At 49.4% G+C, this 21,001-nt stretch overlaps 1 protein-coding gene across 1 annotated transcript; it reads right to left on the bottom strand.

Moving 5' to 3' along the window:
- Nucleotides 1–3,161: 3,161 nt before the first annotated feature.
- LOC148048687 (AP-4 complex accessory subunit RUSC1-like) lies at nt 3,162–16,764 on the bottom strand. The gene is given in 11 exon segments (XM_087705145.1): nt 3,162–3,455; nt 3,458–3,523; nt 5,576–5,622; nt 6,464–6,542; nt 6,545–6,568; nt 8,005–8,179; nt 8,955–9,031; nt 10,432–10,527; nt 11,736–11,897; nt 11,900–12,226; nt 15,047–16,764. Coding segments are annotated over 11 exon segments (2,862 nt in total). The 5' UTR covers nt 16,695–16,764; the 3' UTR covers nt 3,162–3,294.
- Between the last annotated feature and the right edge of the window lie 4,237 nt (nt 16,765–21,001).

Raw genomic sequence — 21,001 nt, 5'->3', positions numbered from 1 at the left:
AAAGAGAGAAAGGAGAAGAGAGGGAGGGGAGAGGAGAGGAGAGAAGAGAAAAGAGAAGAGAAGAGAGAAGAGGAAAAAAAGAGAAGAGACGAGGAGAGAAGAGAAAAGAGACAAGGAGAGAGAGATGAGAGAGGAGAGGGAGAAGAGAAAAGAGAAGAGACGAGAGAAGAGGAAAAGAGGAGAAGACAGAAGAAAAAAGAGAAGAGAGGACAGGAGAGGAAAAGAGAGGAAGGAGAAGAGATGGGAGGGGAGCGGAGAGGAAGAGAAAAGAGAAGAGGAGGAGAGGAGAAGAGACGGTTGAGAAGGAGGGAAGGACTGGCCCAAACTCACCCAGCACCTTTCGTGATGAAACGGAACTAGAAACTCCCCGTCTCCTGGTTATTGGTCACCCAGTGGCTTTCAGGCCTAAGGCAGGACTCAGAACTCCCGTCTCCTGGTGATTGTTCCAGTCACCCAACGGGCTTCCATGATTAAAGTGCAACTAGAATCACTGTCTCCTGGGGATGGGCCCCATTCACCCAACTAGCTTCCATGCCTAAGGCAGGACTAGAACTCAGAATGAATCTCAGATGGGTGAAAATAACGTAAGGGTGTGCTTCGAGAAAGGGCCTGGCCGACCGGCTGGCACTCTGGGGCTCTGGAGTTTTTATTTCCAATCATCTAAACCCAACTTACTTGCAGGAATGTAATGGGCCTGGGGGATTCTGTTCCCCTTCCGCCTCCTGCCAGGATTTCTGGGTCGGTGCCCCCTTCCTCGCGAGGCCCAGCGTGTTAACGGTCGGGCAAAGCCATCTCGAGGGGCGCCTGCTGGAGACAGGGACATGGAAGGAAGGAAGGCTCGTTATTAATTGCTAATATGAGTTATTAATTCCTTTCAGAAATTGCCCCACGGATCCAATTTCAAAATTCCCCCATTTGGACAGAGAAAGTTTCTAGTCCTTGGCGAGGCCACCTCCAGACAGGGCAGCCAACCCTTCCGGTGTCACTTTTCAAAGCCAAACTCCTTTTTGCCAGCCCCACGCTTCACCCCCTTATGCCTCGGAGCTTAAGGTAAAGCTTCCCCTCGCACATGTGTGCCAGTCGTTCCCGACTCTAGGGGGCGCCGCTCATCTCCGTTTCAAAGCCGAAGAGCCAGCGCTGTCCGAAGACGTCTCCGGGATCATGTGGCCGGCATGACTCATCACCGGAGCTCACGGAACGCTGTTTCCTTCCCACCAAAGGTGGTTCCTATTTTTCTACTTGCATTTTTTACGTGCTTCCGAACGGCTAGATTGGCAGAAGCTGAGACAAGGAACGGGGGAGCTCGCTCCGTGATGCGGTGCGAGGGATTCGAACCGCCCAACTGCCGACCTTCTGATCAACAAGTTCAGCGTCTTAGCCACTGGGGCCACCGTGTCCTCAGAAGCTTATCTGAGTCGAAATGTAGGGTGCTGTTGTTGCCCGGCGCCGGCCAACGGAGCTGGCAGCAGATTCGGACAGTGAGGAGGTTGGGGAGGAAGATGGGCCAGTCCTGGAAGCTGGGGGAGGCTCGGACGAGGCTCTCTCTGGCAGTTCCTCAGCTGCCTTCGGAGCTAGACAGCAGTGAGGCAGAGGAACAGGTGGAGCCTGTTCCAGTGTGAGCTGCCAGAAGAAAAGAACAGCTCAGAAATCAGGGTTGACTTGGGAGTAAAGCCACAGGTGGACGGTGAATGGCCCCTCCCAGAGGACATACAAGAGGAGCGAAAGGGGAAGGGCCTTTTGCAGGAAACAATTCGGTCGTTAGATCGTTTCAGGAGTGTGTAGATCTGTCCGTGAATCTCAGAGACTCTGTGCCCAGAGTCCAGTGGTGGGATTCAGCCGGTTCGCACCTATTCGGGAGAACCGGTTGGTAACTTTCTAAGCAGTTCGGACAACCGGTTGTTGGAAGAAATCTCCTTTTGTTTTTTCCCACTTTACAGGGCTAATCCTGTAAGGAAGGCAGGAAGGAAACATTCTGGTGTTGTTTCTAGCCTCATCTTTATTGACCTGCTTACAGAAACCGCCTCTCCGGTTAACCCTTATGACATTGCAACGGCTAAGGCGAAGCGCCCATCGACTGAGTGACATTGACTTGGCCACGCCCACATGATCACATGACCACCGAGCCCCGCCTACCAGCTGGCCATTAGGGCAGAGAAAACTGGTTGGTAAATTATTTGAATCCCACCACTGCAGAGTCTTTCTTTGCATAGCACCAAATTGGGAAAACGTGAACCGACAAATGCGCGCCCGACGGACAGCGCACCGACAAAACCGGGGCGATAAAACCGCGACGTCGATAGCACGCCCACAAAGGCGCGCTGACAAAAGAGCACCGACAGAAGTGTGATTAGGGTTAAGGTAAGGGTTAGGGTAAGGGTTAGGATAAGGGTTAGGTTTAGGGTTAGGTTTAGAGCGCGCTTTTGTTGGCGCGCTGTTGTCGGTGCGCTGTTGTCGGCGCACTGTTGTCGGCGCACTGTTGTCGGCGCGCTTCTGCGCTCATTCACCGGTGCGATTTCGAACTCGCGGTTTTCTCACCATGGTTTCGTTGGCGCGCTTTTGTCGGTGAACCCTGGGAAAATATTTCCATGGCAGCTTTCCAAGCTAGATAAGCTGTGGTCATAAATACGCCTTTGAAAGACTGTTTGCCAGGCCTTGGCTGAAGGCGAAGGAGAGGAATTCGCATTCGTTTCATAAAAGGGGTTTTTGTCGGGAGCAGGAATCTGCCTCATCCCTTTTGGGGGAAACCTAGCTCAGAACAGCCCCGCCACCACCTACCTGGAGCGGGACTAGACTTGAATCCACCTCATTTAAAGTCCCAGGTGAATTGGCTCCAAACAGCCATCCCAGCCACCCTTTCCTTCCCATTTCCCGCCTCCGATTTCTCCTCCTCGCCTTCCAGATAGACTTCTCCTGCCTCAGGGAGATCCATTGCCGGCTTGGGAAGGCTCGCTGCCGCCGAGCCTTCCTCCTTGCCGTCCAGTGATGGTTTTCGACCTCGGAGTCCTTTCCCCCAAATTTGGGCGTTCTTCGGCATTGTCAACGGTGTCTCCGGCTGCAGCCCGGCTCTCCTTCACGGCCACCCATAGCTTGGTCCACTTGCTCGGAGGCGGGGAGGTTGGGGTCTCCTCTCGGGCCCAGGCTGGGCTCCCATTCCCGCGTAGGGCGCTGGCCAGCCGCTCTTCCCATCCCAGAAGTCTCTGGGGGAGAAGCCATTCCTGGAAGGGGCTGGATGGAGCCAAGATCCCTCTTCCCAAGCGGCGAAAGAAAGCGGAGCTTCGGAGGAATCCGGCGGGGTCAAACGGGGGCTCTCCAGTGGCCGGCCCCGGGTTTGGGAGACGGGGTGCTTCGCTGGACCGTCGGCCGGACGCTGACGGGGAGATGGCGGTGTTCGAAGAGCAAGTCCAGTTGGAAGGTGAGGACGGAGAGGGGTTGCAGGAGGAGAAGCAGCTCTTCGGCCAACGGTGGCAGAACCGCTGGCTGAGGAGGAGGAAGGCGGTGGGCAGGTAGAGGGAGGAGATCAGCTCTGTGTTTGGGGCGGGGGGGAATAAAAAGGGCAAAAAAAAAAACTGGGTCAGAAACGCCAGCGGAGAAGAAGAGCATCTTAAATGAGATCATGAGACGGTTCGGGGCAGGGAGAAAGGAAAAGGGGAGAAGAGAGCAAGCAGGTGTTTGAGTTGGAGCCAAGGTGCTAGTCCATTGTGTCTCAACCTTGGGAAGGAAGGAAGGAAGGAAGGAAGGAAGGAAGGAAGGAAGGAAGGAAGGAAGGAAGGAAGGAAGGAAGGAAGGAAGGAAACAAGGAAACAAGGAAACAAGGAAACAAGGAAACAAGGAAAAGAAATTTAGAGAAAGAAGGAAGAAATGAAGGAAAGAAAAAAGAAAAGAAATTTTAGAGAAGGAAGGCAGGCGGAAGGATGGATAATAGAATATTAGAGCTGGAAGGGACCTGGAGGTCTTCTTAATACAAAAGGAAGGAAGGAAGGAAGGAAGGAAGGAAGGAAGGAAGGAAGGAAGGAAGGAAGGAAGGAAGGAAGGAAGGAAGGAAGGAAAGAAATTTAGAGAAAGAAGGAAGAAACGAAGGAAAGAAAAAGAAAAGAAAATTTAGAGAAGGAAGGCAGGCGGAAGGATGGATAATAGAATATTAGATCTGGAAGGGACCTTGGAGGTCTTCTAATACATCAGGAAGGAAGGAAAGAAGGAAAGAAGGAAAAGAAATTTAGAGAAAGAAGAAACGAAGGAAAGAAAAAAAAAGAAAATTTAGAGAAGGAAGGCAGGCAGAAGGATGAATAGAATATTAGAGCTTGAAGGGACCTTGGAGGTCTTCTAATACATCAGGAAGGAAGGAAAGAAGGAAAGAAGGAAAAGAAATTTAGAGAAAGAAGAAACGAAGGAAAGAAAAAAGAGAGAAAAAGGGAAATTTAGAGAAGGAAGGAAGGCAGGAAGGCAGGATAATAGAATATTAGAGCTGGAAGGGACCTTGAAGTCTTCTAATACAACAGGAAGGAAGGAAAGAAGGAAAGAAGGAAAGAAATTTAGAGAAAGAAGAAACGAAGGAAAGAAAAAAGAGAGAAAAGGGAAATTTAGAGAAGGAAGGAAGGCAGGAAGGCAGGATAATAGAATATTAGAGCTGGAAGGGACCTTGGAGGTCTTCTAATACAACAGGAAGGAAGGAAGGAAGGAAGGAAGGAAGGAAGGAAGGAAGGAAGGAAGGAAGGAAGGAAGGAAGGAAGGAAGGAAGGAAAGAAAGAAAAGAAATTTAGAAAAAGAAAGAAGAAACGAAGGAAAGAAAAAAAGAGAGAAAAAGGGAAATTTAGAGAAGGAAGGAAGGCAGGAAGGCAGGATAATAGAATATTAGAGCTGGAAGGGACCTTGGAGGTCTTCTAATACAACAGGAAGGAAGGAAAGAAGGAAAGAAGGAAAAAGAAATTTAGGAGAAAGAAGAAACGAAGGAAAGAAAAAAGAGAGAAAAAGGGAAATTTAGAGAAGGAAGGAAGGCAGGAAGGCAGGATAATAGAATATTAGAGCTGGAAGGGACTTGGAGGTCTTCTAATACAACAGGAAGGAAGGAAGGAAGGAAGGAAGGAAGGAAGGAAGGAAGGAAGGAAGGAAGGAAGGAAGGAAAGAAAGAAAAGAAATTTAGAAAAAGAAAGAAGAAATGAAGGAAAGAAAAAGGAGAGAAAAGGGGAAATTTTAGAGAAAGAAGGAAGGGCGAAAGGATGGAAGGAAGGAAGAATAAAAGAGTTGGCAGGGACCTTGGAGATCTTCTAGTCCAACCTCTGCTCAAATAGGAGACCCTATCCCATTACAGACAAATGGTCGTCCAATCTCTTCTTGAAAACTCCCAGTGATGGAGAAGGAAGGAAAGAAGGAAGGAAGAAAGAAGGAAGGAAGGAAAGGAAGGAAGGAAAAGAAGAATAGCAGAATAACCGAGTTGGAAGGAAGCAAGGGACCCTACCTATACTATTCAGACAAATGCCAATCCAGTCTCTTCTTAAAATCTCCTTTAAGGCCATGTCCAGCTAAGCACCCCCCTTTCTGGAAAAAGATGCACCGCCCCCCCCCCCCCAATCCGACCTACCTGAGTTCCTTTGCAGCTGCGCGAACCATTCCTCCACTTGCTTCAAACTAAGGAAGAGACATAAGAGGGAGCATTGAACAATTGGGGACCAGAATTCCCATCCCTAAAATCAGCTGCCCGTTCAGCGCATCGTGCCTGATTTTTACCATTTTGTTTTAGCGAATCGGATCTCTTCACTCTTCCAGTTTTGTGCAAATAGAATTCTAGCTGCGGTTAATACGTGTCTAATTAAATATGCATTCCCGTTTACAATAGATTTCAGGAACCGTATCGCTTTTGAGGAGAGGCCGCCTGTCAGGCCTGCAGTCCTATTCCTTTCTGGATCTTTGGCCCGCCACACTCTCTCTTATTTTACTATGCTGTTTCATTCATGGGGAATTGGGAGAGGGGAATAGTAAGGAGTAGAATGTGATGTTGTCAACATAAAATTCCTTTCTAGCATTCAAGGTCATCCTTTGTCTCTCTGCACTTCTGCACCTGACCGGAACTGGATGGGTGGAAATGCCAGCGTGGCAGTGGAAATTGGACCATGTGATGGACTTGTGGGTGTGGGGGGCAGATCTTGAACTTTCAACTGGGTGGGGGGAAACCGGGAAGCTTTCAGATTTGGGTTTTTTCCAGATGTGCCAACATGTCTCTCTTAACAAATTGGAACTTTGAGCAATACTTTGCCTTGGAATCTGATTTAATTTTGGATGTTATTTGGAACGCTGACAATAGATTTGGGGCAAAATCCCTCCCTTTTTTTTAACGCGCAAGAGGGACTTTCCCCCCCCCCCAAATTGGCATCCGGTGACAGCTTTGGAAACGAAACCCTGTTCTTTCTAAAAAAAATAATAATTAAATCTTTCCCCTCTGCTCTATTCTCCCGTCCTGCACCCGACTCACTTCAGAAGTCCCAGGATGAAAGCATGGAAACGTTGGTGGTTACTCCGGAGTGGGGCCAGCCGGGACACCCGCCAGTATACGCGGTAAAGGATCTGGTGTGAGGATCTAGGGAGAAAAACCAGATCATATAATCTTTGCAACGCCTTCATTAAAAGGTAAAGGTTCCCCTCGAACCGACGTGCTAGTCGTTCCCGACTCTAGGGGGCGCCGCTCATCTCCGTTTCAAAGCCGAAGAGCCAGCGCTGTCCGAAGACGTCTCCGTGGTCATGTGGCCGGCATGATTCAACGCCAAAGGCGCACGGAACGCTGTTCCCTTCCCACCAAAGGTGGCTCCTATTCTTCTACTTGCATTTTTTACGTGCTTTCGAACTGCTAGGTTGGCAGAAGCTGGGACAAGTCACGGGAGCTCACTCCGTTACGCGGCGCTTGGGATTCGAACCGCTGAACTGCCGACCTTTCTGATCAAAAAGCTCAGCGTCTTCGCCCCTGAGCCACCGCGCCCCTCATTATCTTCCATTAAATCTCAGCCGGAAAGGGTATCCTTGGTTGTGAATGAGGGTCTTAACGTCAACCCCAACAAACTCTAGTGTGGCACCAAAACCATGGGAAAATTTTTTCCCAGAGTCTTAACTTTTTTTAAAAGAAGCAGCACCAGAATTAAAACTACCCCTGTCAAGCTTCTGGGTTTGTCGACTGGAAAGCTGACAATCCAGGTTCGAGCCCCACGCAATGGGGTGAGTCCCATCTTCGCTCCAGCCCCCTGTCTGTTGTGGCACGCCAGATTCGGACAGTGAGGAGGGTTGGGGAGGAACCTGGGCCAGTCCTGGAGTCTGGGGGAGGGCTCGGAGGAGGGCTCCGTGTCGGAGGCAGAGAGGGGGTTGAGGCCGTCTGACAGTTATCAGCTGCCTTCGGAGTCAGACATCAGTGAGGCAGAAGAACAGCTGGAGCCTGTTCCCAGTGTGCGCATGCGCAGAGCTGCCAGATGAAGGGAACAGCTAAAGAACTGGGGTCGACTTGGGAGGAAGGCCACAGGTGGACGGTTGAATGGCCCCTCCCAGAGGGAATAAAAGAGGAGCAACAGGGGAGTGGAGTTTGCAGGAGAGACAATTAGTTCGCTTCATTGGTTCATGACTCTCTCTTTCTCCTTCCCTCACTCCTCCTCTCTCTCTCTCCTTCTCTCTCCCTCGCCTCTCTTTCTCCTTCTCTTTCCCTCCCATCCTCTCCGTCCATCTCTCTCCCCCCCCCTCTCACTCACACACACAAACACAGACCACGTTCCACACGAAACACTTCCAGAGGAAATAAAAGAGGAGAGAAAGGGGAGTGGGCTTTTACAGGAAACAATTCGTTCGTTCATTCATTCGTTCGATTCCTTTCAGGAGTGTGAAGATCTGTCCGTGAATCTCAGAGACTCTGTGCCCAGAATCTTTCCTTGCACAGCAACCTCATCTGGGAAAATATTGACATGGCAGCTTTCCAAGATAGATAAGGTCTGTGGTCATAAATACTCCTGTTTCTCTAACTTCCCCATCACCCCCTACCTGGCCTAGCCGAAGCTTCGATGACACTCCACGGAGAACTGGGCCGGTGTCCCGTGATGACGTCCTTCTGAAAGGGCTTCAGGCCGTCACTCACCAGGGCGCGCAAGGCGGGGCAGAGCGAATTGAGGATCAGGTAGCCCACTTCGGGGGTGAGCTGGCTGTCCCCCAGCTGAGCCTGCGCAGGAGAGAACGGACCGTCCCAGCAGGAGAAAACTCACCCTCCCTTGGCTAATTATCCCAATTAGCGTATCTTAATTAACACACAGTTCCTGCCCAGACAACTTTTTTTTAACCAAGGAGGAAAATAATCCTTATTTTTGGCTTCCGGCCAAGCAGAACTGCGAACAACCGAACTGCGAAATGTTGTGCTGTAATACGCACAATTCGGACGTCTCCGAATCTTGGGCCCCAATCAGATTCCGCCTACGGTTGTGCGTACTGCGAATCCTTTGACTCACAACGCTCCATTTAGTGACCGTTCGAATTTACAGCGGCACGGGGAAAAGAGTGACTTAGGGGTGTTTTTCCACACTTACGACCATCGCAGCTTGGGAAGCGGCTCATATTTATGACGGCCGCAGCGCCCCCCTGTGTGTGTGTGTGTGTGTTTGTGTGTGTGACGCGATCGCCTTTTGCGACGAGCAACGGGGAAGGCAGATTTGCTTAACGACCGCGTGGCTCACCTAACTCCCCCCCCTCTCCGCAGGGATCCGCTTAACAACGGTGACCAGAAAAGTCGTAAAATGTGCCCAAAAAAGGATGACTCAGCTGTCTCGCTTAGCAGCAGAAAATTGTTGGGCTCAGTGGCGGCCGTAAGTCAAGGACCCCGCCTGCGATTGTGGAGCTGAATTGCACCACCCTGAGAATGGCATTTGTTTGGCTTGGCCTGCTTCGCAGGGTGGTTGTGCGGCCAACGGGGAGGGGGGGAAAGGCCGAGGCGCCGAACTGACCTTTTGGACGAGGTTCCTGGCGGTGCTGAAATGAGCCACGATTTTGTCCACGGAAGCACTGACGGCCACCAGCAGCGCTAGAAGGAAAGGTGGGGAGGAAGGTGTTGGGGGAAAGAATCTCAATCCCGGGGGAGTCCTGGGCCCCCACATTATATGGGTGCATTCTGTGAAGTTAACCCATCTGCGGTATTTGGCTTCAAAAACTGTTGCTCACAGAGGCACCTTTTGCCCATTTAAAGGTTACGTGCTTTAACTAACATATAGAATTATTACTTTTCTTCTTTCTTTCTTTCTTTCTTTCTTTCTTTCTTTCTTTCCCTCTCTCCCCTTCTATCCATCTCTCTCTCCCTCTATCTTTGTCTCTCTACCCATGATATCTTCCTTCCTTTCTACCTTCTTTCCTTCCATATCTATCTATCTATCTATCTATCTATCTATCTATCTATCTATCTATCTATCTATCTATCTATCTATCCACCTATCATCTCCTTTCCTTCCTTCCTTCCTTCCTTCCTTTTCTTTCTTTCTATCTATCTATCTACCTACCTACGTATCATCTCCTTTCCTTCCTTCACCTACCTACCTATGTATCTACCTGTGTATGTATCTACCTGTGTATCTATGTCTGTCTGTCTGTCTATCTATCTATCTATCTATCTATCTATCTATCTATCTAATCTATCTATCTATCTATCTATCTATCTATCTATCTATCTATCTATCTCTATCTATCTATCTATCTATCTATCTATCTATCTATCTATCTATATCTACCTACCTACTTACCTACCCACCTATCATCTTCCTCCTTTCTTCCTTCCCTCCCTCCCTCCTTTCTTCCTTCCTTTTCTTTCTATCTACCAACCTACCTACATACCATCTCCCTTCCTTCCTTCCCTACCTACCTACCTGTGTATCTATCTATCTGTGTCTTTCTGTCCTATCTATCTACCTACCTACCTACCTACCTACCTACCTACCTACCTACCTACCTACCTACCTACCTATCTATCTATCTATCTATCTATCTATCTATCTATCCTTCCTATCTATCTATCTATCTATCTATCTATCATCTATCTATCCTTCCTATCTATCTATCTATCTATCTATCTATCTATCTATCTATCTATCTATCTATCTATCTATCTATCTATCTATCCTTCCTATCTATCTATCTATCTATCTATCTATCTATCTATCTATCTATCTACCTACCTACCTACCTACCTACCTACCTACCTACCTATCTATCATCTATCTATCCTTCCTATCTATCTATCTATCTATCTATCTATCTATCTATCTATCTATCTATCTATCTAATCTACCTACCTACTTACCTACCCACCTATCATCTTCCTCCTTCCTTCCTTCTCTCCCTCCCTCCCTCCCTTCCTTCTCTTTCTTTCTATCTATCCATCCATCTATCATCTCTTTCCACCCTTCCAATCTACCGACCTACCTACTATCTTACCTTTTTTCTGTTGTCGAAGCTGCATAGAGACGGCGTCTCCTGCCCTCGCTGGGCATCCTTGGAGTGAGACCCCAGCGAAGGACTGAGAATGCCGAACTAGTAAAACAGAAGAAAAAGAGAGAGAGAGAGAGAGAGAGAGAGAGAGAAAAGGGGAGAACGTAAGAATTAGCGTGCCATCATAGGCTGAACTTGCTCCCCTGTGGGCATAATTTATGAATTATTTCATTATTTAACCTCCTCCCCCCCCACTTTTCTTCATCCCAGGATGTGGGGTTTCCCCCCACTTTTCTTCCTGGTGCTCGTTTAAAACTTTGCCAGACCCGTAGAAAAAGCTAGTGTTGGGTTAGATTCGAGGTGCGTCTGCTAATCTCGGGCAGGAGTCTCCAAACTTGGGAACTTTAAGGCTTATGGACTTCAACTCCCAGAATTCCCCAGCCAGCCAGGAAGTTTGGAGACCCCTGTGGTAGGGTGATCTGGGTGAATTCCAGGTGACTAGCCCCCAAAAATGTCAGTTTGCAATGCAAGGCCAGACTTGATTTTTTTAAAAAAAATCATAGTTTTCCCAAGCTTGGCAACTTAAAGACAAGTGGACTTCAACTCCCAGAATTCTATTGTCATGTTATGTTAATCCGAATTGGGGTTTGTTTGGGATATTCCATTTAATTCTTTTTAACTTTTGTAATATGTGTTGTTGTTTTTTTAATGTTGTACGCCGCCCTGAGTCCTTGGGAGAAGGGTGGCATATAAATTCAATAAACCAAACCAAACTAGCAGTTAGACTTATATACCGCTTCATAGGGCTTTCAGCCCTCTCTAAGCGTTTACAGAGTCAGCATATTGCCCCCAACAATCCGGGTCCTCATTTTATCCACCTCGGAAGGATGGAAGGCTGAGTCAACCCTGAGCCGGTGAGATTTGAACAGCCAAACTGCAGAACTGCAGTCAGCTGAAGTAGCCTGCAGTGCTGCATTTAACCACTGTGCCACCTCGGCTCTGGCTATGCTGGCGGGGGTGGGTGGGGGAAATTCTGGGAATTGGAGTCCACACATCTTCAAGTTGTGGGAAAACGCTGATTTAAATATTGCACTACGGGAAGAAACTCCAAAGGGTGGTGCGTTCACCTTGGTGAGTTTTTCCGGCGTCAATTTATTAAATCAGGGAAGGCTCTTTCTCGCTGAGACCACCTCCCTCCTCTTGCGCTAAGCCTCCTCTGCTTTTTGGGTCCTTCTTTCCACCTCCTCCCCCCCCTCAAAAAGGCAGCACCGATCGCAAAGCGCCATCGAGGAAGAGGGGGAGTGGCTTACGTTGGCGAGGGGCTCCCGACTCCTTGGCGCTCATAGCTTTCCCCCAGGGACCCTTTCCACCCTGCTTTCCCAGGGGGTCTCGGGCTCCAAATGACAGCTCGGGCACCTGGTGGGTGGGGAAAGCTAAGACGGGGAAGGATTTGCTGGAGGGGAAGAAAGGGAGAACAGGACAGCCAGATCAGGGCTGCTGAGGAAGGGGAGCAGGCTTCGAGCTGGTGGGGAATACGCCCCGATGGGCGAGAGACGGACGGGGAGGTCTGGAGACACTGCGTCGAAAAGCGGTCCCTGCCGGGTTGCCAATAAGCAAACGTCTTCGCACGAGAGAGTCTTCAGCCTTGAGCAAAAGGCTGCCACGGATGGGTCAGGGGGCAGCTGAGCCGCATTCTCAAAGCTGGGAGGGTGGGAAAGGGGAGAAGAGGGTCCAGCAGCCTGCCCTCTTGCTGGGGGGAAAGGGACGAGGAGACCCCGCGGCCGAGGGAGGATCTGGTGAGCTGCAGGCGGCGGGAACGAAGGACGAGAAACGCAGAAGACGCCAAGTCAGAGTCCCGAAAAATAGCAGCCGGGGGGGGGGGTTTAGACAAGAACCAGACGGATGGAGAGTTTTGGGGTGGCAGAAAGAAATATTGGGGAGCCAGTAGGAGAACACGAGGATGGCGCAGAGAGAAATAAAAAGGGAGGGGGAATAGAAGCAGGAAAGGGATCCGAAAGCAGGGTGCAGGTTGCAGAGACGAGAGAGGGAAGGAAGAGAGAATATGACGAGAAAAAAAAACGTTAATTCTGGACACCACAATAAAACAGACATATCATTGGGTGGGGGGAGGCACAGCCCACCCACCCACAAAACTTCACCCTCCCTATTTGGAAGCCTGGAATTTGGACTCCAATCCAGGGGCGAAATCCACTTACCTTTGCTAATGGTTCGGTAGCAATGTGGTCACACCTGCCACCTCTCCGCATGCGCAGGATCTCCCGCGCATGCACAGAGCGTCAGAAACGCACGTGATGACATCTGGGCTGATGGGCGCCTGCAAAGGTAGGCGAACAGCAAGGCGGGGGGGGAGAGGGAATCCGTAGTGCCACACGATTTAGATTAGCTGGATCTAAATCACGCGTCACAGCTGATCGTCTGATCATTTATTTCGCTACCGGTTCGGGTGAACCTGTAGCATTTTTTACTAGCTGATCGGTTCAGACGAACCGTTCCGAACTAGTAGCATTTCACCCCTGCTATAATCTCCTTCATCCTTGGCTGGGTGACAGCTTCCTTGTTACTCTCTGCAGCTCAAAGCCTACAAGGCAGAAATTGAGAGGGGGGAGGATCCCTGCAGGAATATAGAGGTTAAAAACAGCCCCTCCCATGCCAAAACAGGAGGCTGCACTCTGCTTCCCCCCCCCCCGCATCGTCACACCACACTAGGAAACCCCAAGAGCCGAGCCACAATTAAACCCCGATCGTAAATCTCAGTTACCCTCCTTCCTTTCTGCTGACGAAGGAAGCTAAATTCAGATTACCTTTTTTTTTTTTTTGAAGTGGGGGGTGACCTCTCGTCCCTTCGGCCAACACCCCCACCACCACCTCTGGCTCTTTAAACAAAAGCAGGAAGCAAGTTTGCAAACATTCCCAATTGTTTGCTCGAAAGGTGAAGGTGGAAGCGTTCGGAACGAAAGAGAAAGTGGTTCCGGGAGAAGCAACCAAAAATTTAATCGACTCGCAGGGAGGATGGGAGGAGCATTCAGGAAAGAAAACAAAACGAGGAAGCAAAAATCCTCGGGAAGCTTCCTGTTTTTTTAATTATATTACGAATTATAATTATTGTCTTACTAATATAATTGCAAAGTGGTTAACCAGGCTGGATGGGGACATTTTGATCCTGCCTTATCTAAGCCTTCGTAGCGTTATAATTATTGCCTTATTATTGATTAAAGGGAACGGTTCCCTTCGCACATGTGTGCTAGTCGTTCCCGACTCTAGGGGGCGGTGCTCATCCCCGTTTCAAAGCCAAAGAGCCAGCGCTGTCCGAAGACGTCTCCGGGGTCATGTGGCCAGCATGACTCAACGCCGAAGCCGCATCGAACGCTGCTCCCTTCCCACCAAAGGTGGCTCCTATTTTCTACTTGCATTTTTTACCTGCTTTGGAACGGCTAGGTTGGCAGAAGCTGGGACAAGTCACGGGGAGCTCCCTCCGTTAGGCGGCGCTGGGGATTCGAACCGCCAACCTTTCTAAATGACAAGCTCAGGGTCTTCGCCACTGAGCCGCCGCGTCCCTACTATTGATTTTATTATTTACTTACTATTGATCCCTACTCTTATTGATAGCAATAGCAATAGCAATAGCAGTTAGACTTATATACCGCTTCATAGGGCTTTCAGCCCTCTCTAAGCGGTTTACAGAGTCAGTATATTGCCCCCAACAACAATCCGGGTCCTCATTTTACCCACCTCGGAAGGATGGAAGGCTGAGTCAACCCTGAGCCGGTGAGATTTGAACAGCCGAACTGCAGTCAGCTGAAGTAGCCTGCAGTGCTGCATTTAACCACTGCGCCACCTCGGCACACTGATTAGTGTTGATAAAATGAGATTGGACAGGATTAGAGTTTAGGGACTAGAAACCTTATTATCCTTATCGCGGATGTTAAATGGCTGTGTGCTGATGTGAGAAAGGGAAAATTTGCTCCGCTTCTTGTATTCTAAGCCTCCTGCGGTGCAAGGATGCCTTTCAGGTGGCCGTTCAAATCTCCTTCTGTTTACAGGGAGTCCTCGACTTAACGACAGTTTACTTAGTGACCGAAGTTACAGCGGCACTGGGGAAAAAAGCGACTTGCAACTGTTTTTCACACTCACGACTGTTGCAAGTAAAGTCCGCGGGAAGCCCCATTCACCGAACCAGCGTGTGACTGATTTAAGAACTGCAGGGATTCCCTTCAATAACTGTGGCAAGCAAGGTCGTAAAATGAAGCAAAACTCCTCTTAACAGTGGTCTGGTTTTGCAATGGAAAGTTTGGTCTCGATTGTGGTCGTAAGTCGCGGACTACCTGCCTAGAGCTGTGTCTATTGAGATCAGAATCCTTGCTTATTATCATCCTCGTTTAACGATGTCATAATCCTTTGCAGGGTGTAGTCTGGGCAACTGAATGAATCTAGCAGAGTGTTTTACTGGCCCATTGCCTTTCTTGTTGCCAATGAGGAGTTTTGTTCAGCAGAATTATTCTCATCGTGCCTCTAACTAGGATCCAACTCGCAACCTCCTGATCCTAATCATTTCATCTATTGAGCGACGGTCTGTCAATCAAGAAAAGGAGCAGCATCTTACCCTTAGGGACCTTCCTGTCCGCCACCTCTGCCTTCCCGCAGACGTCAAGATCCCACCTCTCCTGAGGTTGAGTCTCCAAGGGTCTCCCAAGCTGTTTCGGCTTGACTCCTATATCTTCTCCATCGTCAGAACCTCCTTCCACAATCGGCTGTAGCCCCGGACGGGACCTCTTCATCCGGGGTGGGATTTCCTTCGCCCCCCACAAGTGTCCATTGGCCCCCGGTTCCGAGTCACTCATCTCTTGCCCGGCGCGACCGTCGGGGACTCCTTGACCAGGATGCCCCCGGTGATGGCTCGGGTTGCCCGCCTTGGTGGCCAGTTGGCTGCTCTGCTTCCGATGACGGAGGTCCTTGAAGGTGATGATCCCTCGTTGGACACCGAGGGGAGGAGGAGGAGAAGGCTCCTTGGGCGGACAAGTGGGCGGCTTGGTGGTCTCCTGTCCGGCTCCCCAGGAGAGTTCGTGAGACGGAGGCATCTCTGTGTCGGGAGAAAAGATGATCAGCCAATCACTTTGGTCCTTCTTGGTGTGGAGAACGGGCGGCGCGGACGCCATCTTCTTCCTCTTCTGAGCCAACTCATGGAAGGAGGTGATGACCTTCTTAGATGTTTCTCCTTGTGGCTCGCCACGGTGGAACGGGTGCTCCACAGCTTCAGGAGGGACCACTTCTGGAGTGAGCTTCCCCTCTTCGCTTCTTCTCAACCCCTGAAGACCCCTCTTGGTCCGAGGGGGGATCGGAGGAGGCACGCCTCCAAAACGAGACCTCGCCGGCGGGGCTCGGTTGGAGTTGATGTCCACTTGGACCAAGGCGACGCTGTTGGACTTGACCTCGCGAGCAGGGAGCGTGTTGCAGTTGGAATCTACTTCCGCCCCACGAGGGGGCACCACCGGCACTGCGGGAGGTGCCCTGCAGGGGCGGACAGGGGGCGGAACAAGAGGAGGAACTTTGATGGACCCAACCTGAGATGATCCAACTAGGACTTCCGGACAAGGAGGAGAGCTGTCAAAGGAAGATTCTGGTGAGCTGCTGCTGTACAAACTGTCTGGACTATCCCAGATATGGACCTCAGGATGTCCAACTCGGGGGACATTAAGGTTTGGACCTCTCTCTTGGGGGTGGACCAGAACGTTTTGCGTGTCCTCCAAGGGGACAATATTCGGTTGGCTTTCTGGACTCCGGGCCTCTTCAGCAGGGAAGGGCTTGCAGTAGACCGAGACAGGAGACTCATCCAAGCTGAGGTCCGAGCAGCTGCTGATGGATGAAGAAGTTGGGTCTGAAGGAGATGCCTCCTCGTCCTCGTCCTCCTCTTCTTCTTCCTCCACTTCTTCTTCATGGTTGACCGTTGGGCAGTTGGCCAAGGAAGATGGAGACTGGAGGCCCTGCTTGACCTCAGATGATACCGGGTGAGCCTCACAACACCGGCAAGTCAACAATGGGTTGTTGGAGTTGGCGTCCACCAGGCTGGGGATCAGGTGACCGCCATGTTCCTCGCATTGGTGGCAATCCACTTGCTCCTTGGACGGGCCCAAGGTGTTGGCCTCCTCCTCCTCTTGAAGTTCTGGGCGCCTGGAGAGGTGGAGGCCCAAGGAGATGTGTTGCAGGTGGACGTGGTTTAAGTTGCAGATCAAGCTTTTTTTGGGAGACTGCATGGCTCCTGGGCAGGTAGAGAGAGGAAGAGGCGTGGAAAGCAAGAGCCCGTCTGTTGTCTCTGGAAAGGAAGATGGGAGAAGAGAAAGGTAGGAAAAACAGGTGGGGAGAATGGACATCACTGCTTGGTCTACTTCCCCCCCTCTCGCTATCTCAGCCTCAACAACTTTAAGGTAGGTGGACGTCAAGTCTCAGGATGCTATCCCTCCCTCCCTCCCTTCCTTCCTTTTTCATCTGTTCATCTATTCTTTCCTTCCTTCTATCCTTCCTTCCATCTCCATGTATCTACCATCCTGCCTTTCATCTCCATCTGTATCTGTTCCTTCCTTCCAGCTCATCTCCATCAGTATCTATCTCTGTTCCTTCGTTCCTTCCTTCCTTCCCAGTTCCTCTCCTTTTCTTTCCTTCCTCACCAATTCCTCTCTTCTTCTTTCCTTCTTTCCTTCTCAGTTCCTCTCCTTTCCTTCCTTACCAATTCCTCTCTTCTTCTTCTTTCCTTCCTTCCTTCCTTCTCAGTTCTCTCCTTTCCTTCCTTAGCAATTCCCCTCTTCTTCCTTCCTTCCTTCCTTCCTTCTTTCCTTCTCTGTTCCTCTCCTTTCCTTCCTTACCAATTTCTCTCTTCTTCCTTCCTTCTCAGTTCCTCTCCTTTCCTTCCTTAGCAATTCATCTCTTCTTTCTTCCTTCCTTCCTTCCTTCCTTCCTTCCTTCCTTCCTTTCTTCCTTCCTTCTCAGTTCCTCTCCTTTCCTTCCTTACCAATTCCTCTCTTCTTTCTTTCTTCCTTCCTTCCTTCTCAGTGCCTCTCCTTTCCTTCCTTAGCAATTCCCCTCTTCTTTCTTTCTTCCTTCCTTCCTTCCTTCCTTCCTTCTTTCTCAGTTCCTCTCCTTTCTTTCCTTACCAATTCCTCTCTTCTTCCTTCCTTCCCTCCTCCCTCCCTCCCTCCCTCCCTCCCTCCCATGAGCTCATTCCATTAACACAACCCCTCCCCAACACCCATTTGCAACTAAAATATCGGCAGATGCAATCGGTGTGTTGGGCAGAGCCAGTGTGCTAAGCGGTTCCTCTTCTATTATTCATCAGCCTGAGATATATATATATCTCAGGCTGATGAATATATATATATATATATCCTATATATATATATAGGAGGAAGCTCACTGCTTCCATTCTCTGTCCATCGGCTCGTCACAAGAGACCATCCAGACAGAAACCCAATATTTTTAATGTTGCCTTTTTGTTACATTTGGGTTGTATTTGTGCTGATAAATAAATAAAGGGAGACTAGTATAGATCTATTTCAAGCTATTTAGCCCTCATCAGCTAGCCATACCCTTACTGGGATTCGAACCTGGGCTGTATTACATGTTAGGCATGTGTGGCCTAGTGGTTAACACATCTGCCTAACGTGTAATACAATAGCAATTTTATAGCAATAGCAGATTTTTATATACCGCTTCATAGGCCTTTCAGGCCTCTCTAAGCGGTTTACAGAGAGTCAGCATATTGCCCCCAACAACAATCCGGGTCCTCATTTTACCCACCTCGGAAGGATGGAAGGCTGAGTCAACCTGAGCCGGTGAGATTTGAACCGCTGAACTGCTGATCTAGCAGTCAGCCTGCAGTGCTGCACTTAACCACTGCGCCACCTTGGCTCTTAATACAGCCCAGGTTCGAATCCCAGTAAGGGTATGGCTAGCTGATGAGAGCTAAATAGCTTGAAATAGATCTATACTAGTCTCCCTTTATTTATTTATCAGCACAAATACAACATACACACACACACACACACACACACACACACACACATTTTCCAAGCTATTTCCACACTCGGCTCGTTCACCGTTTCCTTTCCAAAGCTCTATTCCCCACCCCCCACCCCCGCCCCCAATGCATCACAAACACCAGGAGGATAACCGCCTGCAGAAGCATTGCACAGAGTCGTCCCCCCCCCTCTTTGGAGAGCCCTGAGCGCCCATCCTCCAGGTAGACTGCTCTTGGCTGGGGAGGATCTGCTCCTCGCCCAAAGCTAACGGATCGACGCTAAAGGAGATTTACAAGCCCGCTAAGACGGAGCCTGCTTTGTCTGTTTCAAGTGCGCAGATTGGGGTGGGGGTGGGGGGACAGGCTGTTCTTTGCCGTGTCTTGTTCAACCTTCACCGATTCAAGGAGAGAAACCGGGGTTCTCTTGGCAACAAGGATGCCGGGTGGCAGACCCCTCCCCTCTCCAGCCCCCCCCCACAGCTCCCTCCCTGTCTACAGATATCTATCCTTCCCTTCCTTTCCTTCCCTTCTTCTCCCCTTCCTTCCCCCTTTCCTTTCTTTTTCTATCCTTCCCTTCCCTCCTTCCCTCCTATCTCTGTTTATCTATTTCTCTCTCTCTTTCTACATCCTTCTATCTATCTGTCTATCTTCTCTTCCATTCCCTTCCCTTCTCTTTCCTTCCTCCCTCCCTTCCTATCTCTGTCTGTCTGTCTGTCTGTCTGTCTGTCTGTCTCTATCTATCCTTCCATATCTATCTATCTATCTATCTATCTATCTATCTATCTATCTATCTATCTATCTATCTATCTATCTATCTATCTATCTATCGTCCTACAGGATTGGGTGGCATATAAATATATTTAAAGTATCTATCTATCTATTTATCATCCATTATATCTTCCTTCCTTATCCATCCATCCATCCATCCATCTATCCATCCATCCATCCATCCATCTATCCATCTATGTATCTATCATATATCTAATCATCTCCATTATAACTTCTTTCCTTCCTTCCTTCCTTCCTTCCTACCTTCCTTCCTTCCTTCCTTCCTTTCTTTTCCATCCATCCATCCATCCATCCATCCATCCATCCATCCATCCATCCATCCATCTATCTATCTATCTATCTCATCTATCTATTTAATGATCTCCATTATATCTTCCTTCCTTTCCCATCCATCATCCATTCATCCATCCATCTATCTATCATCTATCATCTAGCTATCTAATCATCTCCATTACATCTTCCTTCCTTCCTTCCTTCCTTCCTTCCTTCCTTCCTTCCTTCCTTCCTTCCTTCCTTCCTTCCTTCCTTCCTTTCCCATCCATCATCCATCCATCCATCCATCCATCCATCCATCTCAAAACCAACAATCGAGAAGGGAAAACATTATCTGCAATTATTACCAAAACCCTTTGCACACTAAAAATAATAATAACAACAACAATAATAATAATTTTGAGATCCATTCTCGCTCCGCTCTGGCGTTTGGCCACATCGGATAGTAGCTACTTTGCAAATCTGCTTCCTTTGCAAACAGGGAGTGGGGGAAAAAAACCCTCTGATGTTGTTTTCCTTCTGTTTCGATATTTCTCCCCTGCAGGTATTCCACAGAGGTATAAACCGAATTCCCTTTTTATTGGGGGGGGTTGGCTAAACACTGCCCCTACCCCAAGGTTCCAGCAAAATCACCATAAACGGTTAGAAAAACAAGTCCTTCCAGATCCCTTGGTGGTTGGCAGAGCAGAAAGGAAGATAAAATAACATTTTCAACCCTCAACAGACCAGAATATTAGAATCAAATCCGAATCGCTGACGGTTGTGTGAGTATGCCTTTGCTTGTATCCAAGAATATCAGCTTCCACAGACTAAATCTTGCTCCAGCCAATGATGCAATGGCCACACAACTATGGAAAACACCCCCCCCCAACTTTAAATTTTAATTCCACCCTCTAGAAAGGCCCTCTGAACAAGCTCAGAGAACCTTCCTACATTGGATTTAATGCTACGGTACTAAATATTTGATGGATAGGTTTCTCTCTCTCTCTCTCTCTCTCTCTCTCTCTCTCTCTCTCTCTCTCTCTCTCTCTCTCTCTCTCTCTCTCTCTCTCTCTCCCTCCCTCCCTCCCTCCCTCTCCCTCTCCCTCTCCCTCTCCCTCTCCCTCTCCCTCCTCCCTCTCCCCCTCCCTCCCTCCCTCCCTCCCTCTCTCTCTCTCTCAAATCTCAGTTCCTCGCTTTAATATTGGGGTTCAGCTCTGCTTTTAGCCTGGGGAGGGGGCTGCTGAGCACATGGGGGAGGGAGGAAAACTAGCATTCGAAAACCCAGATCTGGGATTTGTGACCACTAGGTTGCCCAGCTCGAAAAGCAGGAAAGACACCCCCCCCCACCGCACCCCACCATGGGAAGGGACCGGCTCAAATAATTTTAACCAGATTTGGGGGTGGGGTGGGGGGCTGCTGGTTGCTTTTCTGCAGGCAGCCACTGCAGAGAGATGACATGGCAGGCAGGATTCCAACTGGTGAAGAAGAAGGTGACCCCTCCCTTCC

Source organism: Thamnophis sirtalis, unplaced genomic scaffold, assembly GCF_051295495.1.
Source record: "Thamnophis sirtalis isolate CommonGarterSnake01/CBP01778 unplaced genomic scaffold, rThaSir2_p1.2 scaffold_2, whole genome shotgun sequence".
NCBI classification, from domain to species: Eukaryota; Metazoa; Chordata; class Lepidosauria; order Squamata; family Natricidae; genus Thamnophis; species Thamnophis sirtalis.
The sequence above is the reverse complement of the archived record's forward strand: the minus strand, read 5'-3'. Positions and strand labels throughout refer to the sequence as shown.